The sequence below is a fragment of the Phyllobates terribilis genome, unplaced genomic scaffold (assembly GCF_046119375.1).
Source record: "Phyllobates terribilis strain yellow unplaced genomic scaffold, ASM4611937v1 Scaffold_2__4_contigs__length_985480577, whole genome shotgun sequence".
Taxonomy (NCBI): Eukaryota; Metazoa; Chordata; class Amphibia; order Anura; family Dendrobatidae; genus Phyllobates; species Phyllobates terribilis.
Genome location: NW_027362762.1, coordinates 661,948,011 through 661,967,490, shown reverse-complemented (window position 1 = coordinate 661,967,490; position 19,480 = coordinate 661,948,011). Strand labels below are relative to the sequence as shown.

The window sequence follows — 19,480 nt, the reverse complement described above, 5'->3', positions numbered from 1 at the left end:
AACATTTGAGCCTTCAGGCTATGTTCACATACAGCATTTTTTTTCTGCAGCCAAAACCTGCTCCCTTGGTAGTAAAAACTCTGCATTCATGTTTTTTGCGGCTTTTTTTAGGTGCAAATTACATGGGTGATTTGTCTACAGCACATGTTTAATAATAATAAAAACCTGTTTGCTATGATTTTTTACTCTCGTTGCTTTTTATTGGTGAAAAAAAAAAACCTGAAAAAAGCTGAAATAATTGACATGCTGCAGATTTCAAAAACACTGCAGTGCTCAGATTTAGTCAGGGAAAAAATACGTGCGTGCGTGCATGAAATTTCTGAAATCTCATAGCTTTTGCTGGTACTGTAAAACACAGCTTTTTATTTATAAAAAAAAATTGCAAAAACGCTGTGTGTGAACATAGCCTTAACAAGCCTTGCAAAATGACCGTGGAAAATACCAAACTGCAGTGTCCTCCAAAAGGAAGATATACTAATGATAACATCATCAGTCGTTGTAAGACTTGCTAAAGGGTCATATTTTAGCTTCTAATAGATGACAATACAGAGGCAGTTTTCCGTCCTTCTGGAGGGGTGCTAATTTGCATATGGTTCTTACAGCATGGAGGTTTTTTTTTGTGGCATGAAATTATCCCTATTTTATTTTCGTAGCATTAAAGATGTAAAAAAAAAAAAAAAAAAAAAAAAAAAACACCTTAATTTTTCATAAAAGCAGTTTGGAAATCTGCAGCCTGCAGCTATGCACAGATGGGCCATAGAGGCCTCTGAAAACAGAGAGGCCCAAGATAAATAATTCCTGCTGTCAGGTGTCACATACACAAGGTTCTCCTCTTACCCCTGCTAAACGTAGGGTGCACTGTTTAATGACGTGGGAATTTCAGCGCTGCTGTGGGTAATAATGTATTGTGCTCCCAAACAGAACTTACCGGATCCAGAAAGCACCTGTAGAAAGTGCCATGTTCACACTAAGGCAAGCTTTGATAATGGGCAGCAGAAATGGAACAAATGTGCTCTACAATATGACAATCTCTCCATAGAAAAGGTCTACAGCTAGATAAGCAAGGCTAGTATTTTCCATCAGTTTCATTACAATAGCCAATACAAGGACAAGTGTACATGTCGCCTTAGTGGCGAGTGCAATCCAGAATTAAGCCCTACAGTGAAAGTAATTGTACCCGTAGTCAAGATCTGTAATAAGTGCTTAGAAGTGATCAAGTCCATGCGGGAAAAAAAAAAAATCAAAAAGTCTCCTTATCTCCAAAAATCAGGTTAAAATGGAATGCTTTTTACGAACATTGATGTTCTAGCTACTGGAGAAGTCGGACATCGGATATACAGTGACCACATCATCATGTAACAGACAGAAGTATAGATTCTTAGCATGTATTAACCCTTGAGGATAGTGCAGACATTGTCAGAAAGTCAATATTTTAGACTCAAGGATACAACAAAAACATAAATATGAAGACAACACAAAATACAGTGGTCAGAAACACAGAAAGCCTTGTAGAGCAACACTTCTTGTATCCATACATAGAATACAAAGTACGGACACAATTTAGACAATCTTCTTCTTGAACACAAAGCTCCATTTACAGTACTGGAATGTAAAACCAAAAGCTTAAAAGGGAATCTGTCAGCAGGATTTCACCCCAAAAACTATTTATACGGGAATGTAGCCCTTTCAAAGACAAGTTCAGCAATACCTTTACATGGCCAGTCAGTTCCTCCATAACTGAGAAATCAGCGTTTGAATTGATATGCAAATGAGGCTGAAAGGCTATTTGTAGATCTGAAGCCTCTGTCACTCCAGCTCTATTCAACCACTACCATTGCCACCTTCTCCTTGCTTAATTGATGGCTCCTTTGTCTGAAGTCACAGAGTATAGAGGCTTTCAGTCAAGCAAGGAGGCGGCGCAGGGCAGGGAATAGAGCTGGAGTGACAGAGGTTTCAGATCTACAAATAGTTCTTTAGTCTCATTTGCATATCAATTTAAACACTGTTTTCTCAGCAAGGAAGAATGGCCTGGCCTTTTAAATGTATTGCTGGGCTGGTCTTTGAAAGAGCTACATGTGTATATAAATAGCTTGGGGTGAGAAATAATGTTGACAGATTCCCTTTAAAAAGGATCGTCCACTACTGGATAACCCCTGCTTAATAATTTCAGGGCCCCATAGAAAATAAAAACAATCAATACAAACCAGTGGCGCCGATCCAGCAATGTCGGAGCTGCTATTCGAAATGGTTCATGTGTCATTTTTACCGCTGCAGTCAATCAGTGGCTGCAGCTTATCAGTATTCCTTCAGAGTACACAGCTGTTCAGATGAACAAGTAAAAGATGCAGCCTACCACTGGGAATAGCGACACTGACCTTGCAGGAACGGCACCATTGTTGGAGGGGAGTATAGATTGTTTTGATTTTCTGTGGGGCCCAGCAGCGATTAAGCAGGGTTATCCAGTAGAGGACAACACCTTTAAAATACAAGAGTAAAACATTATGAATAAAACCCAATAAAGCAATAAGACTAGTAGATCTTATGTGGGGTTTACATTCACATAAGGGGGAATTTGTGCTTTTGGACCTTGGGCATACTTGTAGTCTTACTTAGAGCCTTCTTCTTTGGTAGGTATATGTCCAGTACTTGATTCATAATCACCAGTGCAGGATACAGCGGTAAGGCAAAGCAGATATACCATAAAGGCCCCTTGATCTGTGCTTGGAACCAGTCAGAACACAATCCGAAGAGAACAGTGGATGTAGAAAGAAGGTATACTAATAGACCCCAAGTGGCATGATACAGTTTGAGACGTGATACTGCAGTGACTCGTGCCAGGCGTGGAAAGAGCAGTGCCAGGCCACACACCGCCTGGCAGCATGTAGTGATCAAGGTGAGCACCCCGAGCATGCTGTGCCAGGAGGTCAGATGGGACAGCTCACTGCGGTTCTTGCTCCATACAATAAAGGCGATACCTACTCCAGCAAACACCGGCACACAAAGCTGTATAAGCCAGTGCAAACGGGTCTTGGACTTGCGGGAAAGAGGGCAGAACGGGGAGGTTTCTGGAGACAACAGCAGCACAGCTTCTGTCATACATAAGCAATACTGGAAAGAAGAAAGGGAAACACAATTACAGAGGATATTGGGGATAAATGTACAGTAAACTAACAGTTAGGTGTAATAAATGGTATTCAAACTTTTGTTGTACTGAAACAATTTACTATTCTTTGTAGCCAACCTCATTTACACACCTTCTTGCATTAAACATTAGGGAACATTCACACAACAGTATTTTACAGTCTGGGTTAAGGCCTCAATACCCGGCCCAGCCGCGGGACCTAAACTATCAACCTCATAGGAGTAGATGAGGCTGTTAGTCCAGCACAAGAGGCAAGTAATGGGCCAGGCTATGCGGCCCAAGTTTCAGATCAGGAAACCCTCAGACAGGCCTGACGATACGGCCAAAACATGTAGGGCAAACTATGGTAGTATGAATACACCCCAAAGTGCATTATTTCACACCCCAGGATGTAAAATGATGCAAGCAGACTTGATAAATGCATATAGGCAATAACAAATTCTTCCAATCGCTCAAAAACATTTCTATACAAGTCAGAGGAGGTAGGGCCCCCGTCACTAATCCTGTGCCCACCCTAATGTTCTAAGAAAGAGAGACTTAAATCCAGGGTGACATGAGGAGGCAGATATCACATGTATAACAGATCTGACTCATGGACGCACATTAGATGCATTATGTTCAATATTAGGTACACAGAATCTAATCCTGTTCTTACCCTAATATAACACATGATGGATCCATGCGTCATATTTTATCTTATAGCCCTGTAATTGGCATGAAGCAGCGCAGATCATGATACGTCAGACCAAACCAGGTGTCTCCAACCTTTATCCGTCCTTGCCAGCGAGTCTGTTCGGACTGTGTACTATGAGATGATCTTCTGCATCACACGGACGTAACTCATAGTAATTTATGTTGTACCCTTGTAACCTTTATCAATTCTCTTCAGTAGGATTTTTCTCTTTGTGGTTTACACAAAACAGTAATTTGCAGTAAAATGTACAGAAAATGTTCGGCATATTTTAAATATGAGACACAATCACACTAATGTATTTGATCCGTCTTATGCATATATTTTTATAACCAAACCCAGAGGTTTAAAGCTAAGCCCCTATTCAACCACAACAGGTATATTTTGATTCAATGCCTCATGCATATATTTAATTGCCATACACTGCTCTGCCAATACAGAGACTGGGCAAGCAGTGTGCCGGCCTGATCCTCCTGAAATGTGAAGCATGGGAAAGAAGTTTTTTTTTCTTTTTAAATCCACCATACGGCTCTAGAGATATTGGACTTTTTATTTAGTGCTAATTTTTATGGTCTTTATCAAAAACTCTCTGGTGCATGTTTTTTGACACCTCTGCAAAAAGACTGAGCCATGCCACCTTGGAATAAAATAAGAGCAAAAACTGGCCTCTTCAAGCTTTTGTCATAGATGTTGTGAGAACACCATCGGCCTCCAATTGTCATATAGGGAAGAATCTGAGTTGTCTGTATGCAGATCACTGGTAAAAGTGAGTTAATAGTCAGCAGTAAAGAAGAGCAAATACATTCAAGAGGAATAGAATTCACTGTACTGCTCAGCTCTCCAGCACCTCCACTCCTCACAGTCACCCATCTGGATCTTGCTGCATTTTCCCATCATAGGCGCCCATGTGGAAATCTCTAGTCCGCTCACGCTAAGTTGGGGCTTCCAGCGCTGATGAGGCTCGGGAGGGTTCTGAGCCTATGTACGTAAGGATACTGCACATCTCGTGACCTTCCACATGCTTTTGATGAACCCTCCTGGGTCTCAAAGTTAGAAGTCCCAGTCTAGCGTGAGAGGCCCAGAGTTTTCAGCACGAGCAGCAGCGATCAGAAGAGGTGGCGAGGACAAGACGGGTGACGGTGAGGAGTCTGAAAGTTGAGCAGTGAAGTGAGAATAAGTATTAATTTTATTTTTAACATCTTAAATTTATTATGCTTTGGGGTTTGGGAAGATCCTAGAACATAAGGGGCATTCGATCCACAGAGAACAACTTGTCTGCGAATTTAATTTCCTGGGAAAATCCGCACGAATAGGCTAATCCAAATTTTGGTTGATCTGCTCATGTCTATCAGCAGGCATCAGATCACTATCATCTGTGATCTGCATACAAATGAGTAATGGATTAAAAACGTCTTTCAGGTTGAAAAAAAGAAGGAAGAAGTCCAAAAGAAAAATTAAAAGAATAAAAAAGAAATAAAATGGTGTAAACCACTGGCCAAGGACCATTCACTGTGAAAACTACATCATAGACCCATATAATAATCCAAAATTTCTGCAAACCATTACTTTGTGCTTGTTTTGTGTCACAAAAAAAGAGATGATGACTTCGAGGAAGCTTTAATGATAACCATACCGCTTGTCAACCAGATACAGTACCTCAAAGAAATGGCTGACTATACACAAAAAGTTACAAAACACAACAGTGATTTTGTCAAGTTACTTTGTGGCGGTATGCCATCTGAAACCATGTATAAAACTGAAGGGGGAAAAGAAAGATTATAGAAAACAAAATATACAATTTGTGACATTAATACTTACAGCAGCAGCCATGAACACAGGGTGCCAGGAGAAAAGACCTGGGAAGAGTAAGATAAGCAAAAAGAAGAAACTATTATTGGGCATTTGTCTGTGCCCCTTCTTTTATATGAAAAAATAACAGAGCAAGAAGAGTAATTGGACATTTCTATATTCTGATCTGGCAGAGTAGTAAAATTCATAAAAATAGCCTCCACCAAGCTGCCTACGTGGCCTTCATCTAAGGCCTCCTTCACATGTCCGTGTTTGCAGTACGTGCAGCATCCGTTTTTCTCATGGATACCACGAGTACCCATTATATCCTATGCTGCTGTGCACATGTCTGTGTAAACCACACAGAGACAGGTCCATATTTTACCGGTAGCACGGATGACAAGGGAAAATGCAGGTGTATGGGTCAACATGTACAGCACATGGATGGCACCCATGTGCTGTACATGTTTAACATTGCAAACTATAGGAGAAGCTTTGTCATTTTTTTTTCTTTTGCCATACTAGAAAAACACTGATGGCACACTGATCGAGAACACTGAGGACACCGGTACTGTTTTTTCCAGCTCCAGTTTTATACGGATGTATCATTTTCTGCTAGAGTAAGGGTGAGAGCTCTGCCCACCTGCTGGCACTTTAATCAGACAGCATCCATCTGTATAACACGCTCGTGTGAGTGACCCCTTATGTTAGTGCAGGGGTGAGGAACCTCCTGCCCACGGGCCGTTTATGGCCCGTGACATCCTTTTCTCCGGCCCCCGGGAACTGCAGTGCTTGGGCTGGCCCTTTAATTGCTCCTGACACTGCAAACATGTGTACACAGCAATGCCGCGTGAACAATAAAGGATTACATCCTGACACGTGCCGGCATCAGGAAACATACTTTGTGGACAGAATCAGTGCGCTCTGCGCGCTAGTCCCGCTGACGACAATAGCAATAACAGACCCAGTCCCCCCCCTGTGATATACATCTCCTATGATGTAAAGATACATGCCCCAGCGCATCCTATGTGATGTAGATGCTCGAGTCCAAGCGTATCGTGTGTAATGTACATGCTCCAGCCCCAGTGTCTCCTATGTGATTTATATACAGTAGTCTGTGTCTCCTATGTCATGTATATAGAAGAGTCTAGCTGTCCCCTATGTGATGTATATAGTGCAGACCCCCACTGCCTGAGTTCTAGAAATGTTATGAGCAGTGATGAATTTCTTATTGTGAGGGGACCTGCCGTGTAATATACATCTGTGTGCAGAACTTACTGCGGCGACTTCTTTTCAAAGTTCATGAAATATAGCCCCGATAAAAATAGCAATAGTAGTAGTTTCCTATGATATTTGATCTTTTTTTGCCTTCTTAGAGTAGTCTTCTGTCCTCTGTGAGGCTAATGTGCCTTTCTACATTTGATGTGTCTGAAATCCACACTGTAATTCGTACAGTTTTAGCCCACCCTGACGTATCTCACCACAACATGGGCCATCCCTCATTAGTTTTGTACTTTTCTCCATTTTTTTTTATATATACACAATAAAAAACATGCAGCAAAAACTGGTACAAACCTACTGATCTGAACTGCACCACGATCACATTGTGACTCAGCTTTAAGCTCTCAGATAAAACAAACAAAAAAAAAAAATGAATGTAGGCTTCATTTAAATTGAGAAGTAATCATCCATGTGAATGCTTCCACATTTCCTAATAATGGCAGTACTGCTTTCTACAGGATCATTATCTATCCCTGCAGTCTTTCCGTGAAGTGAGAAATCTGGCCCAGTGCCTAATATCTACTTTAACAGCTGTTGTGTGTTGCTACACAGCTTTCGCACACTTTTGAGTTTACAGGTTCGGAAACTGCACAGATCAGCAATTCCAAAACTAATTACCAAGGAGAAACCTTACTTTAAAGGGAGCCTGGCGGCTGATTCTTGCTGCCGCAGCGTTTCAGGGTAGGGCATAGATGTTAAGAATGCAAGAGCCGGTCTCTGATTTATGGTGCCTGTGGTTCGGGAGGCATGGATCATGTGACAGGCTCCCTTCATGTCCCCAAAGACGTATTAGCTTGCAGATATACGATTAATCCTCTGGTTAATAGTGTTACAAAGCTACCTGGCCGCCATGTGGCTACCGGGAGAAAATGACCTTTATTTCTCCAAAAAGCCACTGGCTTTCAGTCTTGGGGGCATGCACGGAGATGCTACAGACAACTCAGTACACAGTGAGCGGCGGCTGTAAGTACAGATTGACAGCTGGCTCTGTACTGCTGCACTGCAGTGCCGGCTGTCAAAGTTCCGGTGCGAGCTTACAGCCACCACTTTCTGTGCTATGAGCGATGACTGCAACTGCTCAGCAGGGCTGCGGAGTCAGTAAGCCAAACCTTCGACTCCGACTCCCTAATACACAGCTCATGTTTAAGTGATAAATTGACTGTAGCACAGATTCATCTCAGCTAAAAGTCTAGACCCTTAGATCAGAAATAGGACATTTCAGAACTTTACCAAATGCTTATGACGCGCCCCTGGGCCTGTGTCGCGCTGCGTTGCGCACGCGGGAGCTTACCCGGAGCCGGATCTCTTGAGGGTTGTAGTCTCGTGGCGGTGACCCGGTCCGTGCCCAGGGAGTCAAACTGAGCGGCGATGTAACAGCGGTAGATGCAGGACGACTACGCCACCCGTTGAATGCAGCTATGGAGCTGCCGCTGCAGGACAGTCTGCTGAGGCCGGTGGATGGATGGTGCAGCGTAGATGGTATAACCCCCAACGGGAGGGGTATGGCCTCAGGGCAGCAGATGTGGATGATGGGGGTAGCAGGAACCACTCAGAGACGGTGCGGTGTAATTCAGGGTCTTTACTGGTAACAACGATAGACCCTCCCGGAGTACTTGCTAGTGAACGGGGCCTGGTCAGTCCTTGAGCAGATGGGATCTCCCCTGGCCAGGCGGAGTTGTAGGCCTCCCAAACTGACTGTACTCTTCTGGCTACCTTGCTAGAAGCGGATATAAGTAGCCCACGTCCCTGAGTGTACCGTGTGGTGCTCACCCGTATGGCCGGTGACTCGGGGCCTTCTATTGGCTTCCGCTCCACGATGGCGGTGCTGGTCCCACACGTGTGACCGTGCCTTCGGGTTTCTGGGCCTGAGGACCTGAAATCCCCTGCCGGTCGGCTTCTGCTGCTGGGTAAGAGTTAGTCCCCACAGCCTCGGACGCCGGGTCCGGTAAGAAAGCTTCTCAGTCAGGGCGAGCTCTGCAGCTGCCAGCCCCTGACTTGTAGTAGTATCGCTCCCACTGAGCTTCTGCTGTTTCTTCCTGTGACTGTTTCTTGTCTCTACTCTCCTTGACTGCTAACCCTGCTTCAGCCCCGGGTTTATATAGGGGAAGTTCTTCCCCTCCCAAGACTGGGCAGGAGGTGTGGCATGCACAGGATCCCTGACCAAAGGACCTCCCACCTGCTCTCAGACATAATATCTCTATCACTGTGGCAACCAGACCCCTGGGGTGTCACATTCCCCCCTAGTGAAATTTAGTACTCCGGGACTAAACATATTTTAGAAAAACATAAGATATAACAATAACAATGTGCAGTCTTTGAAGAAAGCAAGGTGTCCATTTCACCAAAACAGGGAGACGTAACCAGGTAGGGGTCTGTCCTACCCCGAGTCCTTAACAGTCTCTAGTCCATCCTGGGTTACGCTCCAACTATGTACAAGGATTCCCGGTAAATCCACCAAGGATTCCTAAAAATAACTGGAAACACAAAATTATACACAAGCAACAATACACAGATAAACATAAATAAAACAATTTATACACTTCAAATCCTCCAGCGTGCGGGTAACTGGCCTCTAGTGGCCCTAGTGGACCTACGGAGCCGACTGTCTGGCCCTGAACTACAGGGTGTAGGAGCTGTCAAGGGTAAACTGGGCAGCTGTCTACCGGCTCTTTGTCTCACTAGGGGTACGGCAGGCTCACTATAAGCAGAGGGTTGATCCTCCTGTTCTGCTTGTGTGGAGTCTTCTGCCTCCTGGACCGGCTGTTCTTCCAGCTCTACCTGTTGCTCCGTAGGTGCTTGGGATGCTGGTTGGAGGAAGGTGAGTACAGGTACCACAACTGCACCATTGACTTGAGTCCAAGACCGAGGGAAGTCCCCGAGCACAGTACTAACCATATCTTCCCTTTCCTCTACGGGTCGATGGTCTTCTTGTTCCTCTTCAGGGTTCCTCAGTTGTTCGGGACACTTCTTCAGGTGGTCCCGGGATACAATGGCGGTGGTTTCCCCTCCGTCTTTACTGATGGTACAAACCTTCGGGTTCTCGTGGCTTGAGGGCAGTACGGTGTACGGGTCCTTCTCCCACTGGTCATCCAACTTGTGGAGCCGTCTCTTCCTCTTCAAGACCTGCTCTCCGGGTACCAGGGGAACAGCGGGAGCATACTGGTTGTAAGTTTTCTCTTGTCTTTCCCTAGCCTGACAGAGACTTCGCTCCACGCTCTCCCGTACTCTCCGGTACTGCTGCTGCCTCTCTGTGTCCCAGTCTGTTTCTGGTGAAGTGTCCTCGGGTGTCAGGACTCCCATTTCCAGGTCAACAGGTAACTTACCAGGTCTTGCCCTCATTAGGTAAGCCGGGGTACAGTTGGTGGAACCTACCGGGATGTGGTTGTATAGGTCCACCAGATCGGGCAACTTCTCAGGCCACAGACTGCGTTCTTCCAGGGGCAACGTTTTTAGAAGATCCATTACCACCTGGTTCATTTTCTCACAAAGTCCATTAGTTTGCGGAACGGTAGGGTGTCGTCCTTATCTTCCGGCAGCCATACAGATTGCAGAATTCCTGGAAGACCTCCGCTTCAAAGGCAGGTCCCTGGTCCGTCAGCACTTGGTCCGGGTACCCGTGTGGACGGCAAAAGTGCTGCTGGAAGGCTCTAGCTGCTGTTTGAGCCGTTAAGTCCTTGACGGGGACGACAACCAGAAACCGGGAGTAATGATCCACGATGGTTAACGCGTAGACGTAGCCACTTCTGCTTGGGGTCAGTTTTACATGATCCAAGGCTACCAGTTCCAACGGTTGCCGGGTGACGATGGACTGCAGGGGAGTCTTCTGGCTGGCACGGTCCTTCCTTCTCAGGTTGCACGGGCCACAGTCTCTGCACCACTTCTCAATGGTTCCCCTCATGCCTACCCAGTGGAACCGCTCGCGCAGCAGGAACTCCAGCTTCTTCCACCCGAAGTGCCCAGCTCCGTCGTGGTATGCCTCCATCACCATGGCTGCGTCCCTTCGTGGCACCACTACTTGCCAGAGTAATTCATGCGTCCGGGAGTTAACCATTCTGCGGCACAACTTCCCTTTGTAAAGGAACAGTCGACTCTTCTCTGCCCATAGTTGTTTGGCTTCCTCCGGAGCGTCTGGTTCAAGGCGAGCCTCCGGCCGAGTCAGCATCTCCTTCACCAGTCGGACGGCAGGGTCGCTGTCTTGCGTTTCCGCCCAGTTGTAGTGGGGTAAGGGGTTCAACGTAGCAGTCTGCTTACTCCTTACCTGGTGGGAATACTGAATAGTCCCATGACGGTGGAATGCAGGGAGTTCAACTTCTTCCAGTCCCTCCGGATCTTCTCCTCCGTCCGGCAGGTTGGGCATCCTGGACAGGGCGTCCGCGTTGGTATTGGAGCGTCCTGCCCGGTATTTGATTGTGAACTCGTAGTTGGACAGACGGGCCATCCACCTCTGCTCCAGGGCACCGAGTCTTGCCGTGTCCAGGTGTGTCAACGGGTTGTTATCCGTGTACACGGTGAACCGGGAAGAAGCGAGGTAATGCTTAAAGCGCTCGGTGACTGCCCATACTACGGCCAGGAACTCTAGCTTAAATGAGCTGTAATTCTCGGGGTTCCTTTCGGTGGGTCGCAGTTTTCGGCTGGCGTAGGCGATTACTCGTTCCTTCCCCTGCTGGATCTGGGACAGTACGGCTCCTAGCCCGATGTTACTGGCGTCGGTGTAGAGGATAAAGGGCTGGCTATAATCCGGGTACGCCAGGATTTCGTCCCCCGTGAGGGCCATCTTCAGCTGGCGGAAGGACTCTTCTTCCAGCTCCTCCCATTTGAAGGGCGGCTTCTGGTTCTTGGCCTTCCGGGACTGGCCTATCAGGAGGTCCTGCATAGGTGCTGCCTTTTTGGTGAAACCGGGAATAAACCTTCGGTAGTAGCCTACCAACCCGAGGAACTGCCGCACTTCTTTTACGCTGGAGGGGCTTGGCCATTCCTTAATTGCGGTGATCTTATCAGGGTCGGGAGCCACTCCGTCAGCGCTCACCACGTGTCCCAGGTACTGCACCTTTGGTTTCAGGAGGTGACACTTGGAGGGTTTCACCTTTAGGCCGTAACTTGCCAGAGCTTCGAACACTTCCGCCAGGTGTTTCAGGTGGTCCTCATACGTCTTGGAATATACGATGACATCGTCCAGGTACAACAGGACCGTCTCGAAGTTTCTGTGGCCCAGACAACACTCCATTAGTCGTTGGAAGGTTCCCGGTGCGTTGCAGAGTCCGAACGGCATGCAGGTGAACTCGCTAAGTCCCATCGGGGTGGTGAATGCGGTCTTCTCCCGGTCCGCCTCTGCTACAGGAACCTGCCAGTACCCGCTAGTGAGATCCAAGGTAGAGAAGAAGTTAGCAGATCTTAAAGCAGCCAATGACTCCTCTATCCTTGGTAAGGGGTACGCATCCTTGTGTGTGATACGATTGATTTTCCGGTAATCTACACACATCCTCATGGTGTTGTCTTTCTTTCGGACTAAGACTAGTGGAGCTGCCCAGGGGCTACAGCTATCCCTGATCACCCCAGCCTCCTTCATGTCTCTAAGCATCCCCTTGGCGTGTTGGTAGTGTGCAGGGGGTACGGGTCGATACCTCTCTTTTATGGGAGGATGGTCTCCCGTGGGGATGTGGTGTTCTACCCCCTTGACTCGCCCGAAGTCTAACGGGTGTTTACTAAACACTCTCTCGTACTCTTGAACCACCCGATAGACTCCCTGTTTTTGGTGTGAGGGAGTGGAGTCAGTACCCAAATGTAGTTGCTGACACCAGTCCTCCTTTGTTTTCTTAGAGCCGTTACCTTCCTCCGGGTGAGATGGAGGCAAGGGTTCCACAGATTGTATAGCATTTTGGTTAATGGTATATAATTTGGCTAGCGTGGCATACCGGGGCAGGTACACTTCCCTCTCCCCGATATTGATTATGCGAACGGGCACCCTCCCATGGCGTACATTGACCACCCCCCGTGCTGTCAAAATGGTGGGCCTACTGTCTGAGTAAACTGGTTCTACCATTGCCTGGTAATCTCTACCTCTCAGACCAATAGCTGCCCGGCACCAAATCATCATTTCACTTTTTGGGGGCATGGCAATAGGAAAAGGGTCACACATTCTTACGCTACCAATCTCACCGCCGGAGAGTTCCACCTGTTGCCGTCGCATCAGTGCCCGGATCTCTTTCTGGAGCACCCGCTGCTCGCCGGAGCTGGCGTTCTTGGCAACCTGCTGTAAAAGGAAAATCACCTCTGCAAGACAATTTTCAATTACATTAGTTCCTATTTTTGGGTGACTCTCATGTTTGTCAATATCTACAATGATCAGTCCCTGTGCTGCCAGTTCGACTCTACCGATTTTGATGGTCACCTCTTTAAATCCGATCTGTGGCACGGGCTGGCCATTGCTGGCGATGATACTCAAGTCGTCGTCAGGGTAGCGGGTAATATCCGAGTCATTCCAGTACTGCTTAAAGAGCACGTACGGGATGGTGGTGACCTGTGACCCGGTGTCCAGTAGGGCACTCATGGGAATGCCATCCAGTACCACAGGCAAGACTGGACGTCCTCCCACATATCTGTCGCGCCAGTTCGATGGGCCTGGTGATCTTTTTCCTGGGGGTTGGCCCTCTACCCCAGGTTGTGCCCGTTTAAAGAACAGTACCTTGCCATATGTCCAGGTTGATTGCAGCGGCGGCAGATGGGTCGTCCGTCCTCGCTGTATCGGTCACTGGGTCTTCCTCTGGCCGGTGGGGTCCTCCTTGGTCGACGCCACGGGATGTCCTCCGGTCCGGATGCCAGCTGGATCTTCCCTGGGGTGGAAGCCTGTAAAGACTGCACAGTTCGGGTTAGCGCAGCAACGCTCTTAGCTAGCTCTTGGACCTGATGGTGTAGGTCTGGAGCCGGGTCATTGTCCAAAGCCTGCGCATCAGCTCCCACAGGCCCTGCCGACAAGGGCGCCGCCTCCTGGTGGTAAGTGATAGCAGGGCGCTTGTGGGTCACAACGCCACCCGGTGCCGGTTCTCGGAGCACCCGGATGGCTCTGTCCTTGAACTGTGCAAAGCCCAGATGGGGATCCTGTAAGGCCATTGCCCGCAACTGGGTTCGGTGGGTATTACAATACAGTCCCTCTATAAACTGTTCGGTCAACAGCCTGTCCTCGTTTCCCACTCCATCAGGGTCGGTCTGCTTAATGGCCCTCAGGGCCTCTTGTAGGTTTAGTGCATAGTCCCTTATACTCTCATGCGCTCGCTGCTTGCACCCGTAGAATCTAAGCTTAATCTCGGCTGAGGTGCGGGTATCAAAGGTGTCCTTCAGCCGGGTTAGTATCCCTGCGACAGTCTTCCTCCCAGGTGGCCAGGATTTTACTTCCCTTTTGGCTGCCCCGGTTAGTTGGGCCACCAGGATGCTCACTTTTTGCTCTTCTGTGAGGGGGTACACCTGGAAGAGGCTATCCAGCTTTTCTCTAAAGTCATGCAGGGTATGTGACTCCCCTGAGTACTGGGGTAGCCAAGCTGCTCCCGGGATATAGGGCATGGTGAAGGGCATAACTGCAGCAGCGGTAGCCCTGGCGGGGGTTGAGGCAGTGAAGCTCTCCTCCGTATCCGACATCTTCCTCCCCCCTAGTGGACCGTGGCCTACCTTGCGATGATCCTCTTCCGTAGGCCGCGGCTCCGCAGTGGATCGTCAGGGTTGAGGACCTTCCGTCGCGCTCCTGTGACGTCGGCGTCTGCTGGGCTCCTTCCAGGACCTTACGCAACGTCCGGACGTGAGGCGGGGCTTCAGTTCTCGCGCGCTTTCGGAGTCCACGCCCCTCTTCTTCCCGCGCGGCGTCCTCAAGATGGCGTCCAATGGCGGGAAAACTCCACGGATGGCGGGAAGAAGGCAGAAGATGGCGCCGGATGGCGGGAAACTTCACCGATGGCGGGAAGAAGGCTGAAGATGGCGCCGGATGGCGGGAATCTTCACCACAGGTAAGTTTGAAAAGTCTCTTTTTCAGGCACGCAGTACCCGGTGGTTGCGGGCACGAAATCCTGCCGACTACGCCAAAGTTGACGCGCCCCTGGGCCTGTGTCGCGCTGCGTTGCGCACGCGGGAGCTTACCCGGAGCCGGATCTCTTGAGGGTTGTAGTCTCGTGGCGGTGACCCGGTCCGTGCCCAGGGAGTCAAACTGAGCGGCGATGTAACAGCGGTAGATGCAGGACGACTACGCCACCCGTTGAATGCAGCTATGGAGCTGCCGCTGCAGGACAGTCCGCTGAGGCCGGTGGATGGATGGTGCAGCGTAGATGGTATAACCCCCAACGGGAGGGGTATGGCCTCAGGGCAGCAGATGTGGATGATGGGGGTAGCAGGAACCACTCAGAGACGGTGCGGTGTAATTCAGGGTCTTTACTGGTAACAACGATAGACCCTCCCGGAGTACTTGCTAGTGAACGGGGCCTGGTCAGTCCTTGAGCAGATGGGATCTCCCCTGGCCAGGCGGAGTTGTAGGCCTCCCAAACTGACTGTACTCTTCTGGCTACCTTGCTAGAAGCGGATATAAGTAGCCCACGTCCCTGAGTGTACCGTGTGGTGCTCACCCGTATGGCCGGTGACTCTGGGCCTTCTATTGGCTTCCGCTCCACGATGGCGGTGCTGGTCCCACACGTGTGACCGTGCCTTCGGGTTTCTGGGCCTGAGGACCTGAAATCCCCTGCCGGTCGGCTTCTGCTGCTGGGTAAGAGTTAGTCCCCACAGCCTCGGACGCCGGGTCCGGTAAGAAAGCTTCTCAGTCAGGGCGAGCTCTGCAGCTGCCAGCCCCTGACTTGTAGTAGTATCGCTCCCACTGAGCTTCTGCTGTTTCTTCCTGTGACTGTTTCTTGTCTCTACTCTCCTTGACTGCTAACCCTGCTTCAGCCCCGGGTTTATATAGGGGAAGTTCTTCCCCTCCCAAGACTGGGCAGGAGGTGTGGCATGCACAGGATCCCTGACCAAAGGACCTCCCACCTGCTCTCAGACATAATATCTCTATCACTGTGGCAACCAGACCCCTGGGGTGTCACATTTACTTAAAAAAATATTCCCCACAAACTGCATTGAATTACTGTACCCAATTTATTATATATTTTAGGAGTTGGAATCAGTCCATTTTATACCAATTCCACCAAAAATGGACACAGACTTCGACTCCACAGACCGGCTGCTCATGGTGCATGCCACCATGACTAAAAGCTGGCAGCTCCCGGAAGGAATAACGTTCCCTTCTTCCCGATAACCAGGCAGCTTTGTAACACTATTAACCTGAAGATTAACCCTATAACTGTAGGTTAACAGCCTTTATGGACACAACAGGTTCCCTTTAAATCGGTGCTGTGGAGACAGAGTCGTGGTCGGTATAAAATGGACAGACTCAGACTCCTAAAATATATAATAAATTGGATACAGTAGTACAATACAGTATGTGCTGTAAATGTTTTCATAAGAATTTGAGAAAGTTCTGAAATATCCTATAAATGTCTCTATTCCTGATCTAAGGATCTCGGCTTTCAGTTGAGATGAATCTGTGCTGCACTTTATGTACACGCTCAGTAGTGAGGCAGGGCTGTGGAGTCGGAAGTCAGGGAAATTAAAGAGTTGGAGGTTTGGTTTACCGACTCCACAGCCCCACTTTAAAATGCCAGATATTGTGAATTTTAGGGAAAGTCTGACCAGATTTTTGGGAGCGCTAGTTAGAAAACACTGATTAGATGATGAAAAAGTCTGTACAAATACCTTACACGCATCATACTTGATTCTTTCCCCTCTGTCTTTTTAACCTGACATTCTCAATTTCTTACATTCTTATAGAAAAATGATTTCCAGATATAAAGAAAGACCACTAGACAGTATGGTATAAAATATACTTATGACTATAAAATACATACAGTTTACAATGTAAGTGCCATTGTACTCACTTGTCCCAGGCCGAGCAAGAATCACTAAGAAGATGGTGAAGCCAAGGGCAAGAACATGTGCCACAAAGCCGCTAAACCTCCGCAGACATTTGTAGAGCCAGTAATCTGGAACCCGTGGAGACTCCGCCCCAGGTTGGGCATAAAGCGCCGACACGTCTGGCATTGCCTACAAAGCATTTAGACAGCCTTTCAATGTACTGTGAAGATTATATTTACTGTATATAACGTGTGTAAAAGCTGAACTATAACCCTCTTCCTGCTCCTGTGTAATAAAACTTTTATATGGTATTTTGTGGTGCCACAGCACACTAAGGCCTTACCAATAAAATTGTCCACAGGGAACGGTGCGCCACCTTATCACTTGGTGGGAAATTCCACGACATCCGGAGATTTTACCTTCTCGCTTCTACTTGCTACGCAGCTTTATCTGCAGCATTTAGGAGATGCTCTGTACGTGCCTGGAGAGGGTTTTTGTTCCTCGGGATAAGTACATACCTGCTGGGCCCTCAGTGGTGCACAGAAACGTATTCAAGAATAAAAACTGCAGTGTTTGAGACAATGAATTTATGGAAAATGTCTTGTGCAATTACCGTAAGCCATTTAGCAATCCGCTCAGGTTACTGGAGAGGCCGCACAGAGCGGATACTCTCCATCTATCTGTGCCGCTTTATACTTACAAATTACTTTAGAGAAGAATTGCTAAATGGTTTAATTACAGAAGATACCGTTCAGAGTAGGAAGCATTTATATGGTTGAGCTAGAAAAACTGCTGACATTAAAGGGGTTGTCCAGGAAAAAGATATTGACTATCCTTAGGGTGCAGTCAGACGGCCGGATAAATCGGACTGCAATGCTCAGACTGGCCGCGGCTCTCCCAACCCGTGAGTGACAGCAGCTCAGAAATACATAAAGATGTCATGCTTGGGGTGGGAGAGTCGACGGCCAGTCCGAGCATTGCGGTCCGGTTAATACAGCCGTCCTCCTGTACCCTAAGGATTAGTGATCAATATAAAGTCGGTGGAGGTCCTATTGAGCAGCACATCCCAGGTGTTGGCAGTGGATATACCACCAACTGATGCCAATACTAGCTCAGTATAAGGCTGGGGCTACACGCGACTTTGGCTGCGTGACTTGTGTTTGGACCAGAGATCACTGCTACATCACAGAGCAAGTGCACATGGTCGCACCGTGACAAGTCACCAAACATCCAACCCGATGCGACTTTCTTGTTCTGGACACTGTACCTTCATCCTATTCACTTGTATTGTGCTGTGATGAATAGCAACAAACTAGCAATCCTTAGCCATGTCACGAGGTATCGCCCCAGCCTAAAAGGTGAGAAGTGCTGCTGAGCTTTCACTCACAGAGCAGATTTCTACAGGGCCAAGATTAGGAATGAGGGCGATTACTGCCCCCTGTAGAAGGCAGGTTATAGGTTGTGAGTAGTTTGTGGCAGAACTGGGCAACCTTGGCCTCATCTATTGTTCATCTGGTACCTGTAGTATTTGGTAGGAACGATTCGGGGAACATGAAAGCTCACATATACCAGGACATCATATATGCCCCAGGAATATGCAGCGAGGGGTAGTTTTCACCATGCATAGTCTAGGGAGCCATGAAAAGTATACAATGCATACATATACAGGGGCAGACATGTCATTGGTGCTACAAGGCCCAAGAGGTAAGGGGGCCACTACCACTTCAAAATCAGCACGCAGGTCCTGCCACAGACACAAAGAGGGGCCGTATACTGTTCTTGCAAGGGGGCCCTCTTCTGTCTCGTGTCTGCCCCTGTGTACATACAGATGCATATATAGATATGTGTTTATGCATGAGTGTGTATATGTATGGATACAAATAGATACATTTAAAAAAATTATATATATATATATATATATATATATATATATATATATATATATCACACACACAGTATAAATTCTCACACTACCACACATGGTATAATTGTATATATATTATATATACACACATATATATGGGTGTGTATGATGTATATGTACAGTGTGTGGTAGTGTGAGAGTAACCATACAAGCAATGTACCATAGGCCTCATCATCACCAGTGCTAGCATCTTCACCTATTGTGAAGTATCACAGCCATGCTGGGAGTTGTAGTGAGCCACCAGCTAGAGGACTGCAGGTGGTGAGCCGGCTGCAGGTGCCGGCAGTGCACACAGAGCAGCCGGCCATGTGATGGCCATTCAGTCACTCACACTGACATACCGCGTATGATGCCGGACCGGGGGACACCGAGCAGCGCCGGATGTGGAGGCTCCGGACACAACTTCCTCGATGTTACATTTCCTGCTTTCTGTGTATCAGACATAATGTACCGGCGGCCACAGCGCCACCCAGCGGTCCCCTGAGCCACCGTGATGCAACATGTCAGCTGCTGTATTCCCAGTGCCGCCGTGCGCCTCGGCTGTGTCCTGGCACCAGGCCCAGCTTTATATATTTTTAGGTTCACTCCTGTCTAGCCATTAATAAAAAGTGGCAATATGTACACATTGGCCTCCATCATGTCCGGCCTCGAGGTCCCATAGTGGTAAGGCTGGGGCTACCGGCGCCACATGCTGTAGTCTAAGGTCTGGTTCTTGTGGGGTCTG

The 19,480-nt window shown here is 47.9% G+C and overlaps 1 protein-coding gene across 1 annotated transcript; it reads right to left on the bottom strand.

The window, feature by feature from the left end:
• Nucleotides 1-1,991: 1,991 nt before the first annotated feature.
• On the bottom strand, nt 1,992-19,199 carry CYB561D1 (cytochrome b561 family member D1). The gene is made up of 4 exons (XM_073666810.1): nt 19,098-19,199; nt 16,856-17,021; nt 5,652-5,689; nt 1,992-3,108 (listed from the first exon to the last, which is right to left on the bottom strand). The coding sequence occupies exons 2-4, from the start codon at nt 17,016-17,018 to the stop codon at nt 2,557-2,559; spliced, it is 753 nt and encodes a 250-aa protein (XP_073522911.1). The 5' UTR covers nt 17,019-17,021; nt 19,098-19,199; the 3' UTR covers nt 1,992-2,556.
• Between the last annotated feature and the right edge of the window lie 281 nt (nt 19,200-19,480).